Genomic DNA, 26,541 nt, shown 5'->3' with positions numbered 1-26,541 from the left:
CCAGACACACACACAGAAGTGGTGTCCGTCTGAATGGCGGCTTTGGGGAGGAGAGGGGTCCTGAACTCTTGAGCAGCAGGGGGAGAAGCCTCTTCTGGCTGAATCTGAGCAGCCAGGTTCTGAGCTTGTGAACCGAGTCAGAAGCGGGGAAGGGGGATGTCTCCCTGAAAACACACCTGTTCACCCTGGCCTTGGGACACCTGCAACGTTTGTGTTTTGGGGCCCAGCCTATTTATAGGATCATAGAACTGCAGAGTGCGAAGGGACCTAGTCCGACCCCCTGCAAAGCAGGAATCTCAACATGGCGGATGATGGAGACAAAGGAATGCAACCGTTGGGCTAGAAAATGGCCCCCACCCCCTGGGTTTATGGCTAGCCCTTTGCTGGTATCAGTACAGACAAGGAGTGGCCTATACAACTGCGCAACAGGAAACAAACCCAATAGTAAACAAACAGCTATCCCTGTGATTGCCATCTGTTTCGATTGTTTTTAATGCTCCACTTGGCAGCCACACTGAGGCCTGCTGGTGATTAAATGAATTTAACCATAATCATCATAAAAATGTAGGCATTGTCATTTGGCTCCAGATCTTTTTTCGGGAGGGGGGACTGGGACATAACCTCTTTACCCTGGCTTTTCAGGTGCATGCTTTTAGGACCCACCTTTCTGTATGATTGTAAGTTGTTTTGAAGTGTTTTTCACGTGTTTTAATACTGCTAACCCACCCTAGGATCTTAGGATGGAGGGTGGGTAATTTCATAATCATCATCACCATCCTCATCCCCCCCCCCATTAAAGACCCACATCCTTCTGACCCCAGCCCATTTGCCTGCACCCTCTTCTCTCTGGGTCCAAACTGCACAGTGACCCCCAAAGAAGAGGGAGGTTCTTGCTTAGTTAGAGGGAGAGGGAGGGCCAGGGTGGGGTGGGTCTCCTGCAGAAGGACCAAAAAGAGAAAAGAGGTGGTGGAGGGAAAACAGCTGCATAAAGAGAAAGGAAGGCAAAACTTGTTTGGCCAGCCCAAAACATCTGCAGAGCATCAGACTGGGAAAGACTGTCTTCTTACCTGCCAGCGAACCATCTTTATTTACAGAATCATTCCATTTCATCCAGTAGCCTAAACTGGATTGGGATGGTTCTGTAAAACCTGGCACTGGTGAATTGGACTACTGCCTGGGCACCAGACTGGCAGAGGCTGCTGTCAGTACACATAATGTCTTACAGCACCAGAGGGGTTCTGCCTCTCTTCCATCCTTGGCCCCTTGCTGAGGCACAGGCAGATACTGAGCTGGGCCCACTCCTGGCGCCAGGCCTGGCAGGCACTGTTGGGTTTTGTTGGGAGCTGCCCAGAGAGGCTGGGGCAACCCAGCCAGATGGGCGGCATATAAATAACAAAATAATAATAATAATAATAATAATAATAATAATAATTATTATTATTATTATTATTATTATTATTATTATTATTATTATTATTGGGTTTGTTTGGGTTTATTATGACACAGTCTTACTCAGATGCCCTGGCAGACCTGCACTCTTCCGTGTAGATGACAACAGCACGCCCAGAGTCCTCTCCACCTGATCTTGGGATTTAGTAGGCTGATGCTGGAGCTGATGCCACAGTTTTCACACTTTTGAAGAGCATTTTCCGCACCTAACACACACAGCTTCTGGAACACCCCAACCCCTGCCACCCAAATTAATTGCCCTAAAGCTGCTACACTTTGCAGTGGGTTCCAGAATAAGTACTCTGCTCGACGCCAGCATTGCCCAACCTTGGATCCCCAGATGTTGTTGGACTCTGATTCCCATCAGCTCCAGCCAACATGGCCAACAGTCAGGGATGATGGGAGTTGGAGTCCAACTACAGGCTGGGGAAGGTGGATCTACCCTCTAACTGGGACTCTGGCTGAGGCTGATGGCATTTGAAGTCCTACAACGATGGAGGTTACCAGCTTGGTGAAGGACTGAAAACTACATGTAGGCTAGTTGCCAGTGGAGTAGTAAACCATCTATTTCAGAGGTAAGGAACCTGCGGCCTTTCTGATGTTGCTGGACCACAACTCACATTGCCTGGGACTGATGGGAATATGACACAGCTGCAAGGCCATTGGGCCCAGAGCTTTCAGGTCACCGTGGATGAACTCTTCTTAAGTGGACCACTGCAGACTCTTCCCCGCCCTGCCCCAACGCAAAGCAACCTCTCTCCCCAGCCTTGGTTTTCCGACAGCGGCATTGAGTTGCACAACCACAAGCTTGCGCTAACTATGTGAAGCGCTTGGGCACATTGTATGGCAGCCCGTGGCAAGCTAGCTGCACACATGCGCTGCTGTGACGCATCGTTATACCTCCGGCATCCGCCGCTGCAGATGTCTGAAAAGGAACGTCAAAAGCCAAATCCTGCACAAAGCGAAGCTCTGCAGTCTGCACACAAAATACTGTGCCAAATTCTGCATGTGGTGGTCGCTGCAGTTGGCCACCCTTGCTGTAGAGCCTGTTCTGATGCCAAGAATGTGATCGCATTGAGGAAGCAGCACCAAACAACTAATGAAGCGTAATGAAGTGAAAATGGTCCAGTACAAATCTACCACCAATGCATTATTATTGCATCAATGACATGTTGCCCACACTTACAAAAAAACCCAGCTCCATGAGCTTCATTGCCCATATTTTGTCAAGTCCAAGGTCTAACTTAAAGGTAAAGGTAAAGGGGCCCCTGACCATTAGGTCCAGTCGTGGCCGACTCTGGGGTTGAGGTGCTCCTCTCGCTTTATTGGTCGAGGGAGCCGGAGGCCAGCATGACTAAGCTGCTTCTGGCGAACCAGAGAAGCACACGGAAACGCCGTTTACCTTCCCACCTGAGCGGTACCTATTTATCTCCTTGCACTTTGACATGCTTTCAAACTGCTAGGTTGGCAGGAGCTGGGAAAGAGCAACGGGAGCTCATCCCATCGCGGGGATTCGAACCGCCAACCTTCTGATCGGCAAGTCCTAGGCTCTGTGATTTAACCCACAACGCCACCCGCATCCAAGGTCTAACTTTGTGGCAAGTAAAACTATTGTATGTGGCGAGTTGGAGGTGGAGATGCAGTGCTCAGAAGCCAATGCCCATTTTGCTTCCACTTGAAGGCAATGCTCCAAGACTCTGAAATGAGTTTGAAGGACACCCCACCACCACCCCCGGTTTGAAGGATATGAGATTCCCCTGTGCCCAAAACTCACAGGCTTCCCTGCCTGGCTGGGGCGTGGTGACACCCATCCCAGGACATGTCCCGGCCCAAAGCAGAGCCCCTAACCCTGCAGAAGCTCCCGCGGGGAGTGCAGCAAGCCAGCCGTACGTACTGTGTGCCAGTCCCCGATGGCTGTAGGGGCAAGCAGAGAACAGCAGGGCTTGAAGTACCCCACACACCTGAACTGCGGGGGGAGGAAGCACAGAAACAGTACTTGCAATTCCCAAAAACCACTGACCGGGCCTGCCTTTCTCCTGGCGCCTGGGAGAAGGTTTTCTTCTCCGCCCCATGACAGAAGTGCTGCCTGTTCCTTCTGCTCTCAACCCTACTGGGCTTCAGGAGCAGGTTCAGAGACACTGGAGCTATCCAGGAGCCAGGGAAAAGCTGACAACAAAGAGTGGGACTCTCTATGTAGCTTCTGCACCACTGCCCAACCCAATACACTATCCCTTGGGAATCCGGGGAAGCAATCCTGGCCCATTGTAGGGTCCCATGTGGTGTAGAAGGTGGGTCTAAGTAGCTCCTTCATTTGGCCATGGTGTGTGTGTGTTTGTGTGTGTGTGTGTGTGTGTGTATGAAAGGAAGATGGCCTCTTACCTCTTCTGCTTGTAGGTCAACATGGCCTCGGAAATGGGCAACTGGTGGGATACATTGGCGCCAGTGATGAACTGGACGACCCGACCAGGGACATCCACTGTGTCTGGAAGGAGGCGAGTGGAAGAGTTAGACGAGGCAGAACCTCCTCAAGGAACAAGGCCCCTGCCCCTTCCCACCCGGTCCCACCCTGCTCCTCCCCAGCTGGAGACAGGCCTGCTTTGTCCTATATTGAAAGATTTTTGGCAGAAGGTAACTGAAACTATCAACAGAACTGTACGGAACAACCTGACATTTACAGAGCAAAACATCCTCTTGAATTATATACCCAGCACATGGAACCTTACAAAAGGACAATACGAGAGGACTGTCCGTGCCCTTACCACAGCAAAAAGACTGAAAAATAAAAATGTGGCTCCCTTCTACGATTGGATTGAAGAAGTCTACAAACTCGCAACTTATGAACAACTTGCATATAAACGCAGACTTGCCATGGACAAATTCCACGATATTTGGAATCCATTCTTACAAATACTGTTATAGGTTAAGATCTGGTAAAGGACAAGAGCAACTTTGTAAAATATACAGTTTTGGGTCCCACCCCCTTTCTTTCCCCTTCTACACGGGTTCTATTTCTCTTTCTCTCTCTTTTATCTACGTCTCACATATAATTATGTACTTTTTGGATTTTCAATAAAGATGTTGTCTTTAAAAAGTCCTGCTTGGACTACTTACCTGAACTAGGGGGCTCAATTCTGCTAAACAGCTCTCTCCAGGCTGCATCCAGGAACAAGGTGCTGTACCTGTTGTCCACAGAGCCAAGGTACTTGGCCACAGGATGAGAGCCTGCGAACGACAGAGGAAAGGAAGCATTTTGTAAAATAAATAAATAAATAAATACCTACGACACTGGAGAAGGCAAGTAGAGCAAAGCTTGCACCGCCTTAGGAAGCTGTGCCAAAGGGCAAAATCCTGTTTCGTCTGGTTTGCCTCCACTATTTCCAGCCCATCTTTTTCTTTTTCCAGTTGGAGAGGCCAAAGGGACGTTCCCACAGGTCAACCAGGGCGGACATCTTAGCAGGGAAGACACAGCGGCCTTCCAGGACAGCCACCCCCCCCCCGCCATGGCAAAGCTCTTACCCAACGGCACCACGAGGAAACGGAGATAGTTGAGCCAGTCCGGGGTCTTGCCGGCTAGCTGCTCCACAAAGAAGCGCAGGACGATGCTCAGGTAGCTCTGGTCCCCTGCGACGGCCACTTTCACTGGGGGAGGCATGTGGGAATTACAGTTACAGCTGCCGGAGGAAGAGAGAGGCTGAGAGATTCACAAAGAAGCAGCCCCCCGGAAAGAGCACAGCCAAACTACTGACCCCACCCCCTGGCGCCTCACTACTCCACTGCCATCAGAAAGCCTAGAATCTACCACTCTTTGGACAAAACCAGGAGCGGTTCCATGCGAGTGGGAAGGAGGGGGGAGAGAGAAAGAGGGAAAGGGGTGGCAGAAGAAAGCGAGGGGTTGGCAGAAAGAGGGAGAAAGAGGGAGGGAGAAGGGGTGGCAGAGAGAGAAACACTGGTGCCCTGCCCAGTCTTGTCTCGGTCTCTGCTCACTACCTGGAATGAATGACTAACATCCTGACCTAATAGCTGCAGAAAACATCAGCACACTAATCCTTGTATTTACCAGAAAAGCTTATATTATTGCAGGAACCAGACTTTACTCAGACACCAACATCTCTTTCAAGGTGCATTTCTTATCCAGAAACCACAAAGATAAAGATGCAGTCTTCCCAAAAGCAAGGCTTCATCCTCTTTACTTCAAACCAGTAAACACATAGTTCAAAGGATTTCTGAACTACGTTACTCAGGAAACTCCCTCTCCACAAACTATAAACTCCATATTTTCAATGGCTGGCCAGCTCACGGCTTCAATGGGACCCCCTCTTTGCTCCTCAAGGACCTCAATGATCAATCCTATAGTTTGCTGGACCACGGTGAGTGAAGCTGTCCCCTTGCCAAGCACAGGGGTCTGAAGAGTAGAGCTTAGCACTTGCAGAAGGCTCAAATCTCTGTTCTGTGCCTTTGAGTTCCGTTTTCTTCAAGATCAGGTTTTTCTGCACTTACTTTCCAGGCTTTGGGGGGGTCATCAGACCCTCTCTTTACAGATTTCAAGGTGTGGGTGTCTAATGGTTGCTGCCCGCACATGGATGCTCGGGTTGGAAACATGATCCATGCGGGAATCACTTTCGCAAACCGCAGCATCGTGTGCACGCACGTGCAGGTTGCGAATCGGCGCTTCTGCACATGCGCAAAGAGCGATTTAGCGCTTGTGCGCATGCGCAACCGCCGAAACCCAAAAGTAACCCGTTCCGGTACTTCCAGGTTTTGGCGTGACCGTAACCTGAAAAAACTCAACCTGAAGTGTCTGTAACCCGAGGTATGACTGTATTCTTGTTTTATTTCCGTGTAGCAAACCAATCTTTTCCTACATCCTGGCATGACACGTTCTTTATAAGGGCATTTTTCATGAACGCAGGTACTAACTCAACACAGAAGATTCCAATCCTCCTAGAGACCTGCATGTTGAGTTCATGCGTGTGGTGCGCAAGCCTGAGGATTCAGGCGCACACCACTTAGCAACTTGGGTGGCTGCAACCCCTGCATACATGAACCCCCAAAGTCCTTTCTTCGGGGTCCACCTGAAAAACCAACATGGGGCACTCAGACCCTGGTTTGTTGCTGCCCGCCGGCGATACTCACTATCTCTGGATGCGAGAGACGATGGTGTTGAAAGCGGCCTGCACATCCGCCATGGAGCAGGTGGAGACAATGGGCTGCTTGTGCTCTTGCAGCTGGTCGCACAGATACTGCCGAGAGGAAGCCAGAAATAGGAGGCAGGAATGGGATGAAGAAGAAATGCAAACACTTTGCAAAAATAACTTGCTGGGGAGGTACCAGAGCTCTCCCCCAAATCCAGGAGTCGCCAACATGGTGCCCTCTAGAATGTTGAATTTCAAGCTATTGCCCCCAGTCGGCATGGCCAATGGTCAGGGATGATGGGATTTTTCAGTCCAGCAAGATCTAGAGGAGCCACAGGTTGGTTTCATTTATTTGTTGGCTTGATTTGAGACTCATTAGCATTTCTAAGGTTCCCCATTCTGGCTTTAGACCCAGGTTACTTGAAGGAGTATCTGTGCTCATATGAACCTGCCTGAGCCTGGAGAGGCTTTTACCCACACTTTAAAAATCCGCTCTGGAAACAAACATGTAGCCACTGAAGCTTCCTGGTTGGCAGCGCTTCCAGCTGAGGGTTTTTAATTTTGTAAGAGGGTGGTTCAAATATTGCAAATGGGTCATTGGCAACAGTTGTGTTTTTTAATTATTTAACAGTGGGTTTTTCTTGGAAAATTAAATTTGAGAAGGGATAGGGAGCTGACATCTTGATGCCAATTATATTGCAGGGATGCAGCATTTTTAATATATATTTTTTGCATGCATGAGGAGTGTTCATCCCACAATAAATACCCATCTGGAAGCACTCAAGAGAGCTCAGGGCCTCTGCTCCAGATCACTTGGGCTTGGGGTGTTTCTCCCAGCTTGTTCATGTGAACTAAGCCTCTTCTTTACTCTCAGGCAGGGGAGTTTCCTTGAGCCGGAGCCTCCAGCAGCACTGGCAAAGCTCTGGCTCAATGTCCAAATAATAATAATAGAGGGTGACATTTTATGGGGGAGCTGAAAACCCACTGAAAAGGGCTGTGGCTCAGGGGTAGAACACCTGCCTTTGCCTAGAAGAGGGCCCAGGATCAATCCCTGGTATCTCCAGGTAGGGCTGGGAGAACCCCCTGCCTGAAACCCCAAAGAGCTGCTTCCAGCATGCATATTACTAGACTCCGACTCCCATCATTCCTGACCACTGGCCCTGCTGACTGGGGCTAATGGGAGTCCAACAAGCACCCAAAGGGCATTCAGCTGGGAAAGGCTGGCTTTAGAGGCATGCAAGATGCAGGAAGATGGTTTCCAAGGCTTCCCTGCCCATCCCAGGGCTCCCTTACCTGGCCTTGCCACTCGGCTATGTTCACCAGGATGATGCTCTCGGGCAGCTGCTCATCCGAGACCAGGATCTGGTTGAGCTGATCATACACAGACTTTCGGGGCACCTGCAATAGCACAACAGAGGAGCATTCACAGACTGGCACGAACCCACAGCCACCCTTGGGCTGGCTATGCAAAGACCTAGAGGATGGCAAAGGCAGGTAAGACCTCGTGGCCCCAGCAGTGGCTGGTGTCCATTGGGACTGGTAGGGCTGAAGCCAAGGAGACTACCAGCAGGTGGCGCCACAGCCAATGATAAACAGAATACTTCCTAACTGGTTAAGGAAGATGGGATCGTTTCCCTTTCCCCCTAATGGACCAACCTTCACTGCTTGGCCCATTTCTGATGCCAGGAGCTGCCAATTCTTTTCATCTCAGAGCTCCACCAACCCACCCCATCATCATCATTATTATTATTATTATTATTATTATTATTATTATTATTATTATATTTTTTAATCGACGTTTTCCCACAATACAGTAAAATTGCAGTTACAAAAGATACATAAGGAGAAAAACGGAAGAAGAAAAGAAAGGAACAACAGAAAGAAAGGGAGGAAAGAAAAAGGAAGGAAGGAAAGAAAACCCATCAACCCACCGCTTCCAAGCAATTCACTCACCTCCCTCCCAGGGGGGGGGGAACCCTTCCTCCCCCTACAAGCCCCTCCCCCCACCCACTGCCTGACCTGGGTGCCCTGCCGTGAGTCTGGGGAGCTCTCGCTGTCCAGGCTGCTGGTCCGATCGCCCTGGCCCTTGGAGTTCTGCCTGTCCTTGACGGACATACTGCGCGGCCGCCACAACTGCTTGTTCTCAACTTTGCTGAAAGGCAAAAGTCTGGTTTGTCGAAGTGATACAGAGGAAGCTGGACCGGGCGGGTGGCAAAAAGAGAAGCCTGACGGGTGACTGAGCAGCTGCCACTAGCTGCAGCGGGAAAGTCAGCGGCGGAAGTGACAAGCCCAGGCTCAGAGAGACCCCACTGGGTCCCAGACATTTCCGGGGTGTGTGTGGCTTTCACATGGATTCAGAGAGCAGGGAAGAGCCACCATGCCTCCAAAGATCACCTCTCCCTGCTTTCAGTATCTACGTGCCAAACCTAGGACTGGAAGGATCTCCAGGGGAGACATTCTTGGTGGGTGGGTGCCTGTCAAATCAATTAAGTTACAATTCATTGCATTTTAGCTCTTTCCAGCTGCTTCCACACAAGGTGTTTTAACTCAGAATTGCCATGCTTTGTTCATTCACTTTTTCCCGAGTATCCAGACTGTGCCATTATCAAGCCGCTACTCTTGTAGTGTCCCCTCCACCAGGCCCTGCTCCTCTTCCATCCCCATTCAGAGCACTGCGACCACAGGCGGCTTGCGGTCGCCTGAGCACTTCAGTCGCGCCGCCTGGATTTGCCAGCATGCGACAGAATCCCACCCGCAAAACAGCGACAGGCTAGCAGCCGCTGTTCCGCCACCAGCCACAAGAGAGAGGCTTTCTTTACCTGGGAGAAACGGTGGCTGGGAACTCTGGCTTGCTGCTGCTGCTCAGCTGGGTCAGCCTGTCCACGCTGCTCTCCTTCAGGACTGTCTCGCCAGGTCCTCCTGGGCAGGATTCATCAGCCTCCAGCTCCTGAGGGGATGCACAGAAAGTCTTTCTTCTTTCACTCTTTGGTAACATCAAACAGCTAGTTTACCAGGCCAGCCGCTTCCCCCGCCTGACTGACAGGAGCAAGCCAGCTTCTCTTCCCTTGGGCTGGTACCCCTGGGCAAAATGTGCAGAGCCAGCCCTGGAAAAGAACTCTGTTCCCACTCTCTGCCCCCCAAGTCGCAGATCAGCTTCAGCTAGAAACTGGATACTTGGCGTCCCTGCCACTCTGCCGGCAGAGATCCGGCAAGCATCCTTGCTTCTGACTTCCAAGAGCAACTTGAAGACTCTCTTATGCCTGTGCAGCTATACAAGCTTTCGTGATCAGCTGTTCATTTTAACGATTATTTTGTATTGCTTTTATGTTGCTTTACGTTTCAAGCGTCCCTGTGAGAATTTTTGTATACCTCACGTTTTCTATGTGTTTCACGTTTCATCTTTATGACTGCTGTTGTAATAAATAATCCTTCATAAAAATTATTGCACTACATTCTTCATTAAATTACACTGGGGAACAATTTTTTTTCCCATTTTCTGTTGCATGAGATTTTTCAACAGTTCTTATATGTTCTTTCAATGCTGATTTCAAATCTGAAACTGATTTTCGTGTACATGCTATAGTTATCTTTCAATTTCCAACTTTTGCCGATACAGTGGTACCTCAGGTTAAGAACTTAATTCGTTCCAGAGGTCCGTTCTTAACCTGAAACTGTTCTTAACCTGAAGCACCTGCTACACACTTCCTAGTCAAAGACGCAATATAACAGTGTTTGTGAGGCGTGCCTATAAAAGCTATTTTGAAATTCCCCTGGGCGACCAAGACAAGAAATGGGCTCCGCATATTGTTTGTCACAATTGTGAGGAAATGCTTAGAGACTGGACAAAAGGAAAACGGAAGAGTACGCCTTTTGGGGTTCCCATGGTTTGGCGAGAACCCAAGGATCACACAAGTGACTGCTATTTTTGTTTCCTAGTGGCATCTACAAGCTGTTGTTATTCAGGTAAAGCTTTTCTGTTGTCCAAGCAGGAAGCTGACCATTTTGAGATCCACACAGATGATCCAGTTGTGTTCCTCACCAGGTTCACTTCCTTCATCTTCAGAAGAGACAAACCCCTTAAAAACTGGAACTGGGAGTTCCTCAGAGTGCAGGACAGGTCTAATTGCTGAAGGAATACTGGGATAGGCGACAGAATGTCGGTTTTTCTTGCCAATACCCTTCAAAATAGCATAACAAAACGAGCAAAGCCTTGCCCGGAGAGGGCTGGTAATCACCCATCACGCTGGACTCACCATAGCCGCTGTTTCCATGACACCCTCGTCTTGGGCGCGAGGCACACCCACTTTCCGCTTCTCTGCTTCTCCCTGGGCGAATGGGGACAGGCGAGGAGGCAGTGGGGAGAGGAGTGAGAATAAAAGTTTGAATAAGTTAGTAGATAGGACCTCCGATTCAAGCATCTCCAAGAAGAGAGCGGAAGCAGGTCAGTGCTGAGCACAGGGAAAACAAAACACTTCCAAAACACACTTTGCTTGGTTTAGGCGCCCCAGGAGAGAAGCAACATGGCGGCGGAGGTCAGGGGGCAGGGAAGCCCGATCCCCAGCACTGCAGGGACCGGGGTGACCCCAGCGGCTGAGCCAGTAAGTCCAGTTAACCCACCTCTCCTATACTGTGAAAAGAAGCAGCTTATCCAGGAAAAGACAGGGGGTGGGGTGGGGGAAAGGAGGAAGAAATGTAACAGGGATTGCTCTCGACAGCAGGCCGGTTCTGGAACGGTGGTGGGGGGAGCCTGAGGCTTTCCAGATGTTGTTGGACTACAACTCCCATTACCCGTGCAAGCTGGGGCTGATGGGAGCTGGAGTCCGGTAAATATCAGGTGGGCCACAGGTTCCCCACTGCTGTTCGGCAGGGGGCAGGCCCAGGCAGGCAGGCTGCTAGCAGGGGGAAAGAGGAGGAGGAGGAAGATGAGGAGGAGGAGGAGGAGGAGTAACTCACAGGGCTGCCCGACTCTCGCTCCTGCCCCTTTTGGCCGTGCAGACTGCTGATCTCAGTCTGGGAACCAGAGTGAGAGACGCCCTCAAAGAAGCGCCTGCAGGAGAAACAGATGGACAGACAGACGGACAGAGAGACAGACAGACGGACAGACAGACAGAGAGAAAGAGAAATGAGGGAGAAGTGAAGTCACCATCACCCGCCCCGCCCCCTGGGCTCAAACCCCTCCCCAGCCTCTGCCCCCAGGAAGCACCACAAGCAAAAAAACCCGTCACCAGAGCCCTGGCCTGGCCTGACATGGACACACAAAGACAGTTGCGGGGGGTGGGTGGAGGGAGGTGGTGGGGCCCGTTGAGTAGCGTGAAAGCAAGTCTTCACCTTCGAGTCAGAGAAAGGACACCGCAAGAGCAAAGCACCCCTGTTTCCAGGCAGAAAAAGTCACGTCCACTAAACTGGGAAGCTGCTATAGGCCAGTTCAGGCCACTGGTCCATCTACTGGCCACACCCAGGGGTGGGGAACTTCAGGCCCAGGACCAGATGCAGCTCCCCAGGCTTCTTCATCTGGCCCAGACCCCACACCCTCTGCAACACCACCACCTTCCCCTTCCCCATCCTTGCTTTGTGCTCTCGAGTGGTTTTTGCCACGCTAGAATTTGCACAAAAGTTACATTTGGCATGCGGCTCCGGAAAAGTTGCCCAGAAGGCAACGCCTCCCTCGGGTTGCAAAAGGTCTGCTAACCCTGGTCTGCCTTGACTTGCAGAGGTTCTCCGGGGCTTCAGGCAGGAGTCTCTCCCAGCCTACACCTGGAGATACCAGGGAATGAACCTGGGAGCTTCTGCATTCAAAGCACGTGTCCTGCCAATGAGCCACAGCACTTTGCTGAGCAAGAAACTGCAGACATTGCAATATGATGAGGTTGCTAAGAAGCCCCAGAGAGAGAGGCAAAGGCAAGTGGTTCAAGCTCTGGCCTGGATTTTATAGTCACACTGCAAGATCTACACCAAGGGCCTGCCTGAGTGCTGTACAGGCCTCTGCTGGGGTGTCAGCAGAGGGGATGGGAATGACTTAGGCTGTGTCTGCCTTCAGACGCCTGACACAGCTTCAACAGCTCCCCCTACCCTGTCAGACTGTTCCTGGTGCATCAGAGCTGCAGCTCTGGACAGTACAGACAAACGTAATGACTGGGAACCTCAAATGTAGGTGAAGATGTTGGGAGAGTCACAGTTGCCTCCAGGTGAGCAGCCAAAAAGCTTTTGTTAAACAGGAAGAGAGTGGTTTCCCTTGCTCTTCTCTGGTCACCAGTGAGCTGCAAAGCATTTAGCAAGCACATGCAGCCACCAAGTAGGCTTGTAACCTTTGCAAGGACAACCATCATATGTCTCAAGGTGACCTCTGTGCCTGATGTGCACCTCTGACCTTTCACTGGCCATGCATCAAGGTCACTATGTAAGAGGCCACTCCTAGCAGCCACTCCCTCACTAAGGAGTTTCTGCGTTCTGGGAAGTTGCATAAAGCCACATTCTCATCCTTTGCAATGAGCAGGACCTTTTCCTGCTGGGTCTGATGGCTGGAGATCAGCAGGGATAGCAATATTTCAGAGGTCAAACACTCCACCTAATCCAGCATCCTGTTTCACAGAGAAACCAGTTAAGTATAATTGGTTTAATTCACAATGAAATGGGAATGCCAGTGTGCACTGGTGGAAGGGTTTAACTGGAAGATTCCTCTGAAGCTAAATTCAGAGCAAAAAAGGCTCTCTGAGCTGCCTTGATGGGCTGATAATTAACTGTTATTGTTCTCAGGCTGTAGTTTTAACCTTACATCACATGAGAGGTATTGAATTGCAAATTCACCATTTTGGAAGGGTGTTGGCTGAAGTCTTTGTTCCCAGACTCTGTAGGGATGTGAAAGACTCTCCAGGAGCTGCGTATCCTAAGGAAGGATGCAGTCTGGAATGCAGGCTGTGAGGAGATACAGACCCCTGTTTCCTTCCTCACTGCTTTTATATCTTTTTCGGTGGTATGAAGTAAGAGGAAACCCCTTTTTGCGCCGCTCAGTGCTTTTGGCTGGAGACCTCCTCTCCAGTTTTTTTCAGGGGGTGAGTGTCGCCTTCGTGCCCCCCCCCTCGTTTTTCCACAATGGGTGTGCTCGACTGAAGCAGAGCACTTTCCCCGACCTGCTCCTCAAGTGCACCACGCCGGAAGTCGTTTTTGAAGAATATCTAATGGGTCTGGGCAATGCTTCAGTTCCAAAAGGAGTCAGTTTTTATGCATCCAGCTGCTTCAAGCTGTGCAACATTAATATCTGCAATAAGGCCAACGAGACACTTCCTAGAAGCTTTACAAGCGCCCCCCCCCAACCCTGCAACTGACTACATAATTGGAGGTACCAATTTGCAATTAGGAGCAACCATTGGGCTAACGTATCCTTTGTGAATTTGTCCCATCTCCATCCCTTGAAAACCATCAAAGCCAGTCAGTGGTGAGGAACCAACGGCTCCCCCAGATGTTGCTGGACTCAATCAGCTTCCAATCAGCATGGCCCACAATTGAGGATGCTGAGAGCTGGACTCCTGAAACATCTGGCAGGCCATGGGTTCGCCATCCCTGTCCTAAACTGGTGCCCATCACCACATTTGGCAACTACAGAGGCCAGTAGTCTTGAATCCACTGCCAAATCCATTACCTTGATTGAAACCTACCATCCCCGTTCTTCAAACCCATGTACACTTTTCAAAACCTCTGTCCCAGCGTTGGGGACCCTGTGGCTCTCCAGATGTAGTAAAATTGCTACTCCCGTCATGTTTGACCGCTGGCCATGCTGCCTGTGGCAACTGGGAGTCAGGAGTCCAGGCACAGGCTCCCCAGTCCTGCTTTACCATCTCCATCTCCCAAGAGTGTTTTTTTTTCCCTGAACCCCAAAGTTCCAGAAGTTTTGATCTTTATCTGCCAGGGGAGTTGCTCCTGCCCTGATCATTTGGTTGTGCTTTTCTGCACCCTTTCCTCAGCTCTATGATGAGAAAGGGGATCTGCAGGATCCTAAGAGAATATAAAATACCAATATGTATGTTCTGTCTTTCCACATTGCTCCAGCCTGGCCCAGCAGAGAACAAGCCATTTAAATACAGCTGCTAAGTGAGGTACCTCCTCTACCAGGCTCTGAGATGCAATTGTTTTCCCCCCATCTCCCTCCCTGCCCCTCTTCCAAGCGCACACGCGAAAGGGCTGCTTCTGAAGCAGGGATGGATGTGATCGTAACGCCCTCCCCTCCCTCGGGCAGTGCAGCCTCTCGGAGGAGGGGCTATCCTGCTCCATCAATCCACGCCGGTCTCTGGTGGGGCTTACGCAGGGCTCTCTATCAGCCTGTCAAATCCAAGGTCAGCCTCAAGTTATCAGCATCTATCACCCAGCTACTTTATAGTCCCAAACCTCCCTCTTTCCCCCTCAGAAAATGAATCAAAAGTGCAGGAGCTGTGCCTCATAAGTCACACCCTGCCGCTGGGGCACCGTCAAGGAGCCTGGCTTCACAGTGGGAAAGGAAACCAAGGCTGCGAACATTTAAAGTGTATTTAAAGCACATTCTAACCTGCCCAAATGGCCTGTTTTTTACGCTGTGAGCTGCCCCGAGATCTCTGGGTGAAGGGTGGCGTTACGCATTTAATAAAGAAATAGATAATAAATGCCCTGCCCAGAGCTACAATCCATAGCAACTCCTAAGAGTTCCCAGGATTCCTGAAGTGTTTTAAATGCAGGGTGTGCATGCAGCTGAACGGTCTTGTTTTTCCGGCACGCCGTCTGCCAGGGGGATTGTGTCTCCTTTGGGGAAGGAGGAAATGGCCTCCAGGGCACAGGGGAAGACCTTGCAACCCTACAAGTCTCCCGTTGGTACGAGGCCTGAGCTTCTTGCCTCACCTCCTGTCGGCTCTTACCTCAGGGTGGGCTTTGGAGTGCTGTGGACGCTTTCGTTATCCTCTATTTCGGGGCCGCTGTCACTGTTGTTGCATTCCTCGAGGCTGTCGTAGAGCAGACCCAGGTCCTCTTCCACCTCCTGCGTCTGATCCACTGGGTCAGAATCCAGAACCTGCAGAACCCAAAACACACAGTGGGGTGTGGGGGTGGGTATACTCTCACGTTCACCACAAGACCATTTTGAAAATGAATTTCACCACTTGTAACCCCGTCTTTCCAAGACCAAAAATTAAAAAATTAAGTCACCAAGTGTTGTAATCCATTCAGAAAAGGTTGAAAATTACAGATTTTCTAGCATACTCTATTTATTATCTTTGTAGCATGAAATATAGAAAAGTTTCTTATTTCTTTTTTTTAAAAAAACCCTGCATGTGACAAATTTTAAGGCACATGGAATCCCTTTTTGTGTTACACAGCTAGGCAGGGAGGCAAAATACCCCCAACTACTGGAGGGGGGGGAACACCTCTTAGCTGGAGCTATTTCCAAGACATATTCTTGATTAAATTGTCCCTACAGATTCTTGAACTGGTCTTTACGTCTGGATGTGACACTTCTCTGTGCAACTGATGTGCCCCGTTATGCTATGGTGGTTCTGTTGTTTTTGCATTTGTAACCTGTGTTATGTGCTATGCAACAAAATTTAAAAGCCAACAGTGACATTTAAAAATATTAAAGCACTCTGATATCACTTTAACAGTCAGGGATTCCCCCAAGGAATCTTGAGAATTGTTGTTTGTTAAGGGTGCTGACCCCATAGAACTACAATTCCCAGCACCCTTTAAAAAAACAGTTGCTGGAATTTTTTGGGGGCAGGGGGGAGAGACTTGCCTGCTAAAGCGGTATAAAAGTGCTTCAAATGTGTGGTGTGGATGTGGCTGTCGCTTTCCTCAATCTATTTTATCGGGGTGTGTGGAACCTTAGGCCTCAGGCATGAATGAAGCGCTCTAGACCTCTCTATCTGGCGCTTGGGGTCACATTTCCTTCCCAGGACCCCCCCCCCTTCTAATAAACCTCCCTGGCCCTTCCCCACGGCCTCATCAGGAGGTTTTTGCCTAACTGGGAATGTGTCTTTGAATTCAGAGGATGCCTCCTTGCTTGCCTGGCAGGAAGAGGAAGAGATGCGGGTCTTGTGGGTGTGGATGTGAAAACCTCTGATTTTTGAGTGGATGGAATATGTGGCCTATTGTGCCAAGGTTAGAGCCATCGCCTGTATTCTGCCAATGACTCTGTCTGGCCACACTCACTGCTGGCCCCCAAAAGCTTCCTTATAAGTTTGCGTGGCCCTTGGAGTGAAAGCCGCTCCCCACCAGGGGCGTAGGAAGGGGGTGCGGGGTGTGTGGGGCGCCCCGGGTGTCATCCTGAAGGGGGGTGACATTCAGCACGGGCCCCCTACCTGTAATGACTCCAAGCCTGGTGAGCAGCAAAGCTGCGGCTCTCCTCCTTCCTTGGTGTAGGGGAGGATGGCGGTGCTGCATCAAGATCCGCCCCCGAGGAGGATTGTGTAGTCGCACCAATCGGCCCTGTGGGTGGATTGCCCCGCCCCTTGGGCAGATTGGCCCCACCCCTGTGGGCTGATTGCCCCGCCCCCGGGTGCACGGCATGTGTGCCGCTCCGGGTGCTGGAGACCCAGCTCTGCCCCTGCTCCCCACCTGTCTGACACCAACAAAGGGGTGCTGGGGATTCATCTTCCATCATCTAATTTGAAAGGCACACTTGCCCAACTCATGAAAATAATCCTCTTTATAGGTCTTCTGGGCTGTGGCAATTTATATTTCTTATAAGCTGTCTTATCCACGTTTGTTTTCTGTTATTTGCTTTTCCATCTCGCAATGCATATACTTGTGCTTCAATAAAAAAAGTCTTTTCAAAAAAATCCAATTACCAGATTCTGTGCCAGGCATCAGATTCCACACGAAATTATCCACACTGGGAGTTTTGAGAAGACAAACAGCTCTGTGTATAGCTACAGAAACAATTGATTCTCCTAGTCACTTCCATACCGCCCCCCCTTTGAACAAGCTTTTTTACTCCCCGGGCAGCTTTAATTTTTTTTTAAATTCTCCCTTCTGAAACACCTTTATTTACCTTTCTAAGGCAGAAGTGCATCATGTAAAACACACACACATACACAACAAAAACACAACAACAACACCAGTTGGTCATTGTTAAGACTATTTAACTTTAAAAGTGAGTTTGCTTTCTTCTTCCACCCTCCCTGCTCCTTTTCCCTTTTGTACTGTGTCTTTTTTAGATGGCCAGCCTGCTAGTCAGGAGTGTCTCATTTCAAATGATTTATTGTAAGCTGCTCTGGGAGACTTTTTTCGGCTGAAGAGCAGGGTACAAATATCCTGGACGAAACAAATAAATAGTTCAAGCTCGAACCAGGCCACAGGGGGGAAATTAAGAGAAGTAGAAAGCACATGCCTGCAGCATCGTGGTCTGCCCAGGTTTCTAAAGCCAGTGGAGTTTGGAGTGCACTCTGCAACACCAGGCAAAAATCAAACAATAATCTAATGAATTTGCGGGGACGGGAGGGAAATCCCTTTTTGCTCCCCTGCAGTATCAAAATGCACACACTCTGACCACAGATAGAGCATTTTTCAGCTGTTTGGTACCCGACAACATCACCCATCAATCTCCCCTTTCTCTCTAGTTGTGGCCATAACAAATACTTCTCATCAATCTCATGCAATCAAACAGATGAAACCTGGGGGGGGGGGGTGCTGTGCCCCCTCTGCCCGTCCGAACATTATCTGCTAAGACCTGCTTGGAAACTCTTAACGATGACATTTTGGTGACCTGAAGCCAGCCGATTAACCAAGGCCGAAAGGATAAATAAATAATACTGTAAAGGGGCAATATATCTGCAGGATTTTTAATTTCATCCCCCCCCCGCCCCTTTTGTTCATAGAAGATGGCATTAAAACAGCATGTTAATGGCATTTGCGGATATTACTAATGATGAAAGCTGTGAATGCTAAGTAAGGACGGACTGAAATGGTTTTTGTTTTGTTTTTTGTTTAAGGGGATCTAGCAAGGTTGAGGGGGTGGGAAGCAAGCAAGAAATAACAGGCATTTGTATGCTGCCAGAGTGGGAGGAGGAAGTAGAGTTAACCTACTTCTCATGCACCAAGCATGGGGTGAGGGGTTCTGATCTTCCTTGTCCTGGCGTAAATCCCATCTGTACTTCAGCTATGAATATACCGCATTTTTCGCACCATTGGACGCACCGGACAATAGGACGCACTTTGTTTTAGAGGGGGGAGAACAAGGGGGAAAAAATCTCCCCCTCTCTGCCCAGCGCCCCTTTAGTGAAGCGGCAGGAGGCGCTGCACAGAGAGGGGGAGAATTTTCCCCCTCTTGTTTTCCCGCTCTAAAACAAGGTGCCGTTTAAGGTGCGTTCAGGCAGCTACCTTGGAAGCCTGGAGAGCGAGAGGGGTCGGTGTGCACTGACCCCTCTCGCTCTCCAGGCTTCAGGTTCCTTTCGACCTGCTCTTTGGGGCTGGCGGGGGGAAGCCCACCACCAGCCCCAAAGAGCAGGTCAGGGAGCAGCGGAAAGGCGCAGCAGAGAGGCTCCTGCCATAGCCGCGCGTCACCTCTCCAGCCAGGAGAGGGCTGTGGGGCTATGGCGTCTTCGCTCCATAGGACGCACACACATTTCCCCTCATTTTTGAAGGGGAAAAAGTGCGTCCTATAGACAAAAAATACGGTACAAAGTGGATTTATACTGGGTTAATGGCCCACCTAGTCCAGGTTTATCTCCTGCAGCCTTTGCCAACCTGAACCCCCAGATGTTCTCAACTACAACTCCCAGTGGTGGCTGGGGCTGGCGGGAGTTGCCATCCAAAACATTGGGAGGGCACCAGGTTGCCAAAGGCCGGTCCGCTGTGCAATGCAGAGGTCCTTCCAGAAGAAGCCACCCCAAACTTGGCTGCCAGAGATTCTTTTCTACTGCTGGAAGACTGCACCTTCTGTACTCAAAGCAAGCGATCTGCCATCAGGCTGTGGAGAAGGGAAGCAGGCCATTCTCTTGCCTCTGCAAGAAACCAGCTGCCCTTGATATACCTGAAGGAACGTCTCCACCTTCATCGTTCAGCCTGAACACTGAGGTCAAGCACCAAGGGCCTTCTGGCGGTCCCCCCTCTGTGAGAAGTGAGGTTACAGTGAACCAGGCAGAGGGCCTTCTCGGTGGTGGCACCCTCCCTGTGGAACGCCCTCCCATCAGATGTCAAGGAAATAAACAACTACCAGACTTTTAGAAGACATCTGAAGGCAGCCCTGTTTAGGGAATTTTTTTAAATGTTTGATGTTTTATCGTGTTTTTAATATTCTGTTGGAAGCTGCCCAGAATGGCTGGGGGAACCCAGCCAGATGGGCAGAGTATAAATAACAAACTATTATTATTATTATTCACCCTCCACAGTCTCCTGGCAGTGGCCATTCATCTGTCTGCAGCAAGGGTTAAATTAGGCAAACAGAGTAGTCTGTGTCAGGTCTGCTGGGAGACCACCCCATGCAGCGCCTCCTTTCCCATTCCAGCTATAGGCGTCGTCCCTCCCCCCAACTTAACGCACTAATCGACTCGTGCGCGGCGCCAGGTAATAATTAAATAATCCAATTCAAACCCGGAAATGGCGGGAGAGAGGGAGAGCCCGAGCGTCTTCGTGGCTCACAAGGAGACCCTCCCCGGAGCCTGAATAAAGACGTCAGTGAGGGCAGGGGAATCTCCGAAGAGACCGGAGGTGCAGCAGGACTTTGTTTACTCTGTTCAGCCTCCCCGCCTAACAGCTGATCCGTGTAGTGGCGCAGAAGCAGCCACTTTCCCGTGCCAGCCAGTCCTGGAGCGCCAATTCTAGTTGTGGCTATTTGGGGATGCAGTGTTTTTGGCAGGGGTTGAAGAGAGAGCGGCAGAGAGGGCGTTTAAAGGGTGTTTTTATAGAGGATGCTCCCTACGCGATTTCACTTATGTGCGCAGGGCCCCCGGAATGTAAACCCCGGAATGTAAGGGGGGGGATGTCTGCAGTTCTCCACACCTTCTTACAGGCATGAAGTCCACCGAAGACAGTGAAGCTGTCTAATACCGAGTCAGACAATGGGACCAACTAGCTGAGCAGCACCTGCACTGGTCGGCAGCTGCTCTCCCAGGTTTCAGACAGGGAGTCTTTGCTAGTCCTCCCTGGAGATGATGGGGAACGAACCAGGGACCTTCTGCGCTCTAAGCAAATGTTCCACCACTGAGCTAGCTAAGCCTTCCTCAGCAGGGTCCTGCTCACAGGCTGCCAGCTGCCCCAGAGACAGGTGTTGTGTTGTTCCTGCAAACAGGAACCCGTTGGGGGTGGGAGGAGAGGAAGAGGAGGGCAGAAGAGAGAAAGCCGGCGGGCCACACGCCTGACAGGGACAGACTCACAGCTTCTTACCTCGTCCGTCACTTTAAACCTCTTCAGCAAGGCAACAAATTTCTGCTTGAAGTTTGGTTGCTAAAATGAGAAGGAAGTTGGGGATGGGAGTAAACATTTCAATCACAGTGCTAGAGGCTTCTCACTTCCCACCTACCCTGGCTACAGAAACATGCCTCGCTGGTTTTTTAAAAGTTTTCCTGAAGGCAAATCCCACTAGCCAAAATAATAATGATAGGGACAAAAACCCTAAGAAGGCCCAGCTCCAGGTATTGTCGGGCAGGCTGCCCCCTCAGCACCAACCACCCCCTGGCCAGTACAGTGGTACCTTGGGTTAAGTACTTAATTCGTTCCGGAGGTCCGTTCTTAACCTGAAACTGTTCTTAACCTGAAGCACCACTTTAGCTAATGGGGCCTCCTGCTGCTGCTGCTGCGACGCCGGAGCACGATTTCTGATCTCATCCTGAAGCAAAGTTCTTAACCTGAAGCACTATTTCTTGGTTAGCGGAGTCTGTAAGCCGAAGCGTATGTAACCTGAAGCGTATGCAACCCGAGGTACCTGTACTTATCAGCGCCACCTCCACTCAGGGCTCTTGCCATGGGTGCTGACAGCACCCCAATCCCCACAGCGGCTTATGGGCCAGTTCTCTTGCACTGCCTATTATCAACACTACCTTTCCTCCAGCCTCCCATTGGAAGCCAGGGACACTGGAAGTTGTTTTATACTGAGTCAGACCACTGGGTCCATCTAGGTCAGTTCTGTCTGCACTGAGCAGTAGCATCGACTCTCCAGATTTCGGACAGGGGTCTCTCTGCACCCTACCTGGAGATGCCAGGGATTAAACATAGCACCTTCTGCATGAAAAGAAGATGCTCTACTGCTGAACTATGGCCAACGACAAGAACACAACGTACAACTACTTAATAAATCATCTGAGCACTGAACAGAACGTGGGAGCAGCCATGGTCTTTGCTCAGAGGACTTGGAATCTGCGAGGCCAGAATACAGGCTTTGGGTGGGAAAATGTCAAGACCCATTACTGCCCCAGCCCTGAGAGAGCTGCCACTCCGCTGACAAGCAGCCCTTTCAGCCACATCTAAATGCAAATCAATGTGGCAGCTGACTCGTGTGCCCCTAAGTGCTGCGCGTAAGCAGGCGCACGAGAAGCCTGCCATGTAGACGGCCATTTGGATGGAGGGATGTGGCGTCAGGAATCAACAGTGGATGGGGGTTTGCATGCATGGATGGCTTGAAGGTGCCGGGTTGCTGAAAAGCAGCTGCCACACAAAGGCATGTGCTAAGAGAATGGGTGGGGAATCTGTGGCCTTCCAGATATTGTGGGACTCCATCTCCCATTCAGTCCCAGCCAGCATGGCCAACGCTTAGGGATGATGGGAACTGTAGTCCAACAATATCCAGAGGGCATCAGCGGAGAAGACTGTTATATGGGATCAATGAGTTACGCAGCTTGTCTATTACGCAGATTAAGCATATTTGCTTATTTTGCACAATTTACTCGGCTCCTGCTAATTTGGGGGGAAATAACTGGAGATGAACTTCTCCAGCATACCAACGAGTTCAACTTCTGGTCAACCAGACTCTAGCCTGAGCGCTATCCTCTATGGCGCCACCTGCTGGGGAGGATCGGAGAGCCTCCCGCATCTAGTCTGTTGCGCTGGGAATAAAATAAAATAAAAACTCCAACCCCCACAAACTCCCCTTTGGAAAAGCAAGGAAGGTTGTCTTTACTCTGGTCATCGATGTGGTTCTGATCATTTTCCGCCTGGCTTTCTTCGGCTTCCTCACTTCATCCTCTTCATCATATAAATCCTGAGAAGGGAGAGATGGCAGCATGGAATCAGAAGAATGTGAAGTTCCACCCCTCTCCACGTGGCCCTCAGAGATGCACCAGGCAGCTCCCCTCACTGGCCTTATTTCGCACTGGGCAGAATGTGTCCCTGAACTTGATAAAGACTCTGGCTGGTCTGAATGGAGGAGAGAGTAGAAACTAGCTTGCTGTAGAAAGGCAGAATTTGTTGCCCATACCTGCCATGTGGCCCTCGAAAAGTTGCCCAGAAGGGACTGTGGCCCTCAGGATGGAAATACCATTTTCAGGGTGAGCAAAACCACTGTACGTAACTGATGGCAATACTGCTCAGAGATTGGATACAGGTGAGCTGCTAAAGCAGCAGCATAACTTTGAAGGCAACAGGGGGAGAACAGCAGAAGTCAATGTGCTGCCTTCATGGCTGGGACTCCAACTCCCATCAGCCCCAACCAGCACAGCCAATGGTTAGGAATGGTGGGAGTTCTAGTCCAGCAACACCTGAGAGGCACCACATTGGCTACCGCTGTCATAGAGGGAAGGTGAGACCCGAATAGACAGACAGACGGACAGCAGGCTGGTTGGTCGGTAGCTACCTGGCCTTGCACAGCATCATCGCTGGCTTCCTGCTCGGAGGAAAAGCTGTCATCCTCTTCTTCAGAGTAGTTGTCAATATCTGGAGAGCGATCTGGAACGGGAAAAGGCAGAGACCATGGCCAAACTGCACTGAGCCAGCAAAGGGAAAGGAAGGGAGTCTGGGGGAATAGAGGAAAACATGGAACAGAGCCACTGAGTTTGCCATTAAGGCCTAGGAATCTGTCACTGATGGCAGGGAGCCACTGTAAGGATTCTGGAAGAGGTGTGGCACAAGCAGAGTGAAAGAACAGAGGACATGTTTAGGAAACAAAGCTATTCTGGATGGATGTAGGAAAAGACATATCACAGGATAGAAAGTCAGTGAAGAGAAAGATGAGAGTTGGATGAGAACCTGACCAAAACAGTTTTTAGGTACTAGACTCAGAGAAGCTTTAGGTTTAAGGAATACATTACTATGTTTGCGATAACTTTTAACAAAAAACAACAACCCTGAAGCTTTTCTTTTAGGGATAGTTAGACAATAGAATTAATGGATTATGCCGAAATGGCAAGATTAATGGGTGTAATAAGAAACCAAGAAGAAGAAATTATTAAAGATTGGGGAAATTTTGTGGTATATTTGAAAAACTCATGTATACAAATAAGCTCATTAGCAGGACTAACGTAAAACTAGCAGTTAGATTATGAGAAACTAAAAAATAAAGATGGAGTAATGTGGAAAATGCAGCATGAAAATTAAAATTTCAAAAAAAACCACAAAAGTGGGGTGGAAGGAGTCAAATATATGCGATTTGTGTTTTTGTTATTTGCATGTCTGTAAATTTCTTTTGAAAAACCGAAAAATAAAATTTATAAATAAAATAAAATAAAAATAAGTAACACATTACCAGCTTTGATTTTGGGGCCAGAGGGGACGTTTCCATCCTCGTGATCAATGGGCTGGCTAGAGAGAGAGTAGATGCTGATTTCGGCCACTCGGATGCTCACATCCTTGATGTTGCTGTGGAGGCCCAGGAGCTGCCCTCCATCTGTCGGGTGCTGCATGACCTGAATAAGGGATCAATGATACTCAGCACACAGGAGGAAGCCTCTGGAGCAGGCCAGTGACCTGCCGTAGGGAGGCAGAATAACATGTATTGGGGCTCCGTGTAGAGAAATGTGTTCTACATTGGGCTGCCTTTGAAGATGGCTTGGAAACTGCAGTTGATGCAGAATTCAACAAGCAGAATGTTGATCACAGCAGGACTGTCTGAACAAAGAACACCACTTTTGGCATGACTGTGCTGGGTACGAATTAGTTTCCAGGCTTAATTCAAAATGCTAGTTTCCGCCTATAACGCCATATGCAGATTAGAAACTCAGGGCCTTAAAAGATATCACTTCTCCCCACAGGAACCCACCTGGACCCTGCAATTAGAGGCTCTCAACATGAGACTCTTAATCTCAGGGTTGTGGGTTTGAGCCCCATGTTGTATGAAATATTCCAGCACTGAATCGGGTCGGACTAGAAGAATCCTGTGGTCCCTTCCAACTCTACAATTTATGATCATTATCTTGAGACACTCCTTAATGTGTCCCCTCCATGCTCAGAAGTTGGCAACATGAGATTGGGCCTTTCCAGTGGTGGCCCCCTAGATGTGGAATGCTCTCCTCAGGAAGGCACACCCCACCCATTCCATTTATATTTAGGCGCCAGGCAGAGACTTTTCACTTTACCCAGGCTTCCGGCCCTTATTTTGAAGGGTGAAACTGTGCCCTCTTTTAGTGGGGTGGGACCTGTAAGCTCTGCCTTTTTTTCTATACAGCTGTGCTTTTAGGGTTTTTTATTGGAAATTCCTAATTGACTTTAAGGTAACTCGCTTTGGTTCCCTCCGTGAAAATGGCGACCGGCAAAGTCAATGAATAACATCAGCAAAAGCAAGCAAGCAACTCCCACCATCCCTTGCCATTGGCTTTGCTTGCTGGGGCTGATGGGAACTGCGGCTCAGCAACATCTGGGCCTTCATGTGGAAGAGGAGCTCCAGATACAGGATCTACCTAGAGGAGGGGCTGCAATTCTTCTCCATTGCGCAGGAGGAGGCTTCTGGGACAGACCAGTCCCCTCCCACGTACAAGAAGCACAACCTGCAAAGATCTTGAGAAGGTGCCCTGGTGCCTCTTTTGCTTCCCATCAGCTCTGGCACCACCAAGAGCCCATTGCCCAGAGATGGTTAAAGGCATGGGATGCCCACATAGTTGCCCACCTTGCTGCTTCCCTTACCTCAGCCATGTTGATGATGCCCACTGCCAGGGTCTTGTAGCCCAAAATAGTGCGGTTCTTGTACCTCTTTCTGCGCTGGAGCATGATTTGGAGCTTGTTGCCATCACGTTTCAGGAAGTGTGGGTACTACAGGGAGAGGAGGAGACAGATTCAGATAATATGCTGTTTTTGAGGTGCCCGTTCAGTGTAGCGGTTCGGGCAGAGGTCGGCAACCTAAGGCCCATGGGCCGGTTCTTGCCCATGAGCTTCATGGAACCGGCCCATGGATGTTCCGTAGATCGGCGTGGGGATTCCGTGTTCTTTTCCCCCCGCAGCACCATTTTTTTCTCACTGCGGGGACCAACTTCCGGGTCGGAAGAGCGCCGGATATAGCCTGTGTGCATGCGCACGAGCGGTCCTCACCCAGAGGAGCGCCCGTACACGTGTGTACATGTTATTTCTGGTGCACTTCCAGAACGGAGGAGCGCCCGTGCGCACACGATTTTTCCAGCACTCTTCCAACCCAGAAGAGCGCCAGAAATAGCTCTGGCCCACCAAGAGGTCTGCCGGGGAGTGGCCTCAAAAAACGTTGCCAACCCCTGGGTTAGGGTGAAGAAGATGATGATGATTAATTACAATTATTAGCCACTTTTTCTTCCATTTGCAAGAAGTAAATGCAAAGCAACTTACATTGTAATACAAAAAAAAAATTTAAACCAACATAAAACGAAAATGAAACAAAAGCTATAACATTCGCACACGCAGAAGACGGCCTAACACATCCCACCCACTGAAGAGGCCACATCATCTAAAACTCTCCAAGCGAAAGTCATAAGCCCGGCTGCATGTTTTTTGGCCTGGCACCTAAAAGTAGCCAGTTATGGTACCAGGCGTGCCTTCCTATGGAGAGCGTTCCATAAGTAGGGTAGTGCTAGGGTTCAAATCCCCACTAAGCCATGCAGCTCATCAGATGGCCTTGGTT

At 49.9% G+C, this 26,541-nt stretch overlaps 1 protein-coding gene across 4 annotated transcripts in view; it reads right to left on the bottom strand.

Annotated features, from left to right (window-relative positions):
• The window catches only part of LOC309529374 (phosphofurin acidic cluster sorting protein 2-like), a 182,001-nt gene that overhangs the window by 10,514 nt on the left and 144,946 nt on the right, over positions 1-26,541 (bottom strand). For 2 of the 4 annotated variants that reach the window (XM_082217423.1, XM_082217424.1), the window contains exons 4-19: positions 25,581-25,706; positions 24,208-24,367; positions 23,320-23,411; positions 22,648-22,728; positions 20,919-20,978; positions 15,461-15,612; positions 11,535-11,628; positions 10,835-10,906; positions 9,401-9,528; positions 8,601-8,733; positions 7,875-7,979; positions 6,583-6,689; positions 4,966-5,120; positions 4,561-4,671; positions 3,829-3,931; positions 3,344-3,415 (exon numbers count right to left, since the gene is read on the bottom strand). In XM_082217423.1, the coding sequence (XP_082073549.1) occupies positions 3,344-3,415; positions 3,829-3,931; positions 4,561-4,671; positions 4,966-5,120; positions 6,583-6,689; positions 7,875-7,979; positions 8,601-8,733; positions 9,401-9,528; positions 10,835-10,906; positions 11,535-11,628; positions 15,461-15,612; positions 20,919-20,978; positions 22,648-22,728; positions 23,320-23,411; positions 24,208-24,367; positions 25,581-25,706 (1,751 nt within the window). The remainder of the gene's footprint in view (positions 1-3,343; positions 3,416-3,828; positions 3,932-4,560; positions 4,672-4,965; positions 5,121-6,582; positions 6,690-7,874; positions 7,980-8,600; positions 8,734-9,400; positions 9,529-10,834; positions 10,907-11,534; positions 11,629-15,460; positions 15,613-20,918; positions 20,979-22,647; positions 22,729-23,319; positions 23,412-24,207; positions 24,368-25,580; positions 25,707-26,541) is intronic. The other 2 variants (XM_082217425.1, XM_082217426.1) reach the window with 1 other exon arrangement.

Source organism: Podarcis vaucheri (assembly GCF_965113315.1).
Source record: "Podarcis vaucheri genome assembly, chromosome: 3".
NCBI classification, from domain to species: domain Eukaryota; kingdom Metazoa; phylum Chordata; class Lepidosauria; order Squamata; family Lacertidae; genus Podarcis; species Podarcis vaucheri.
Note: the sequence above shows the minus strand (reverse complement) of the source record. Positions and strands in the feature narration are given on the sequence as shown.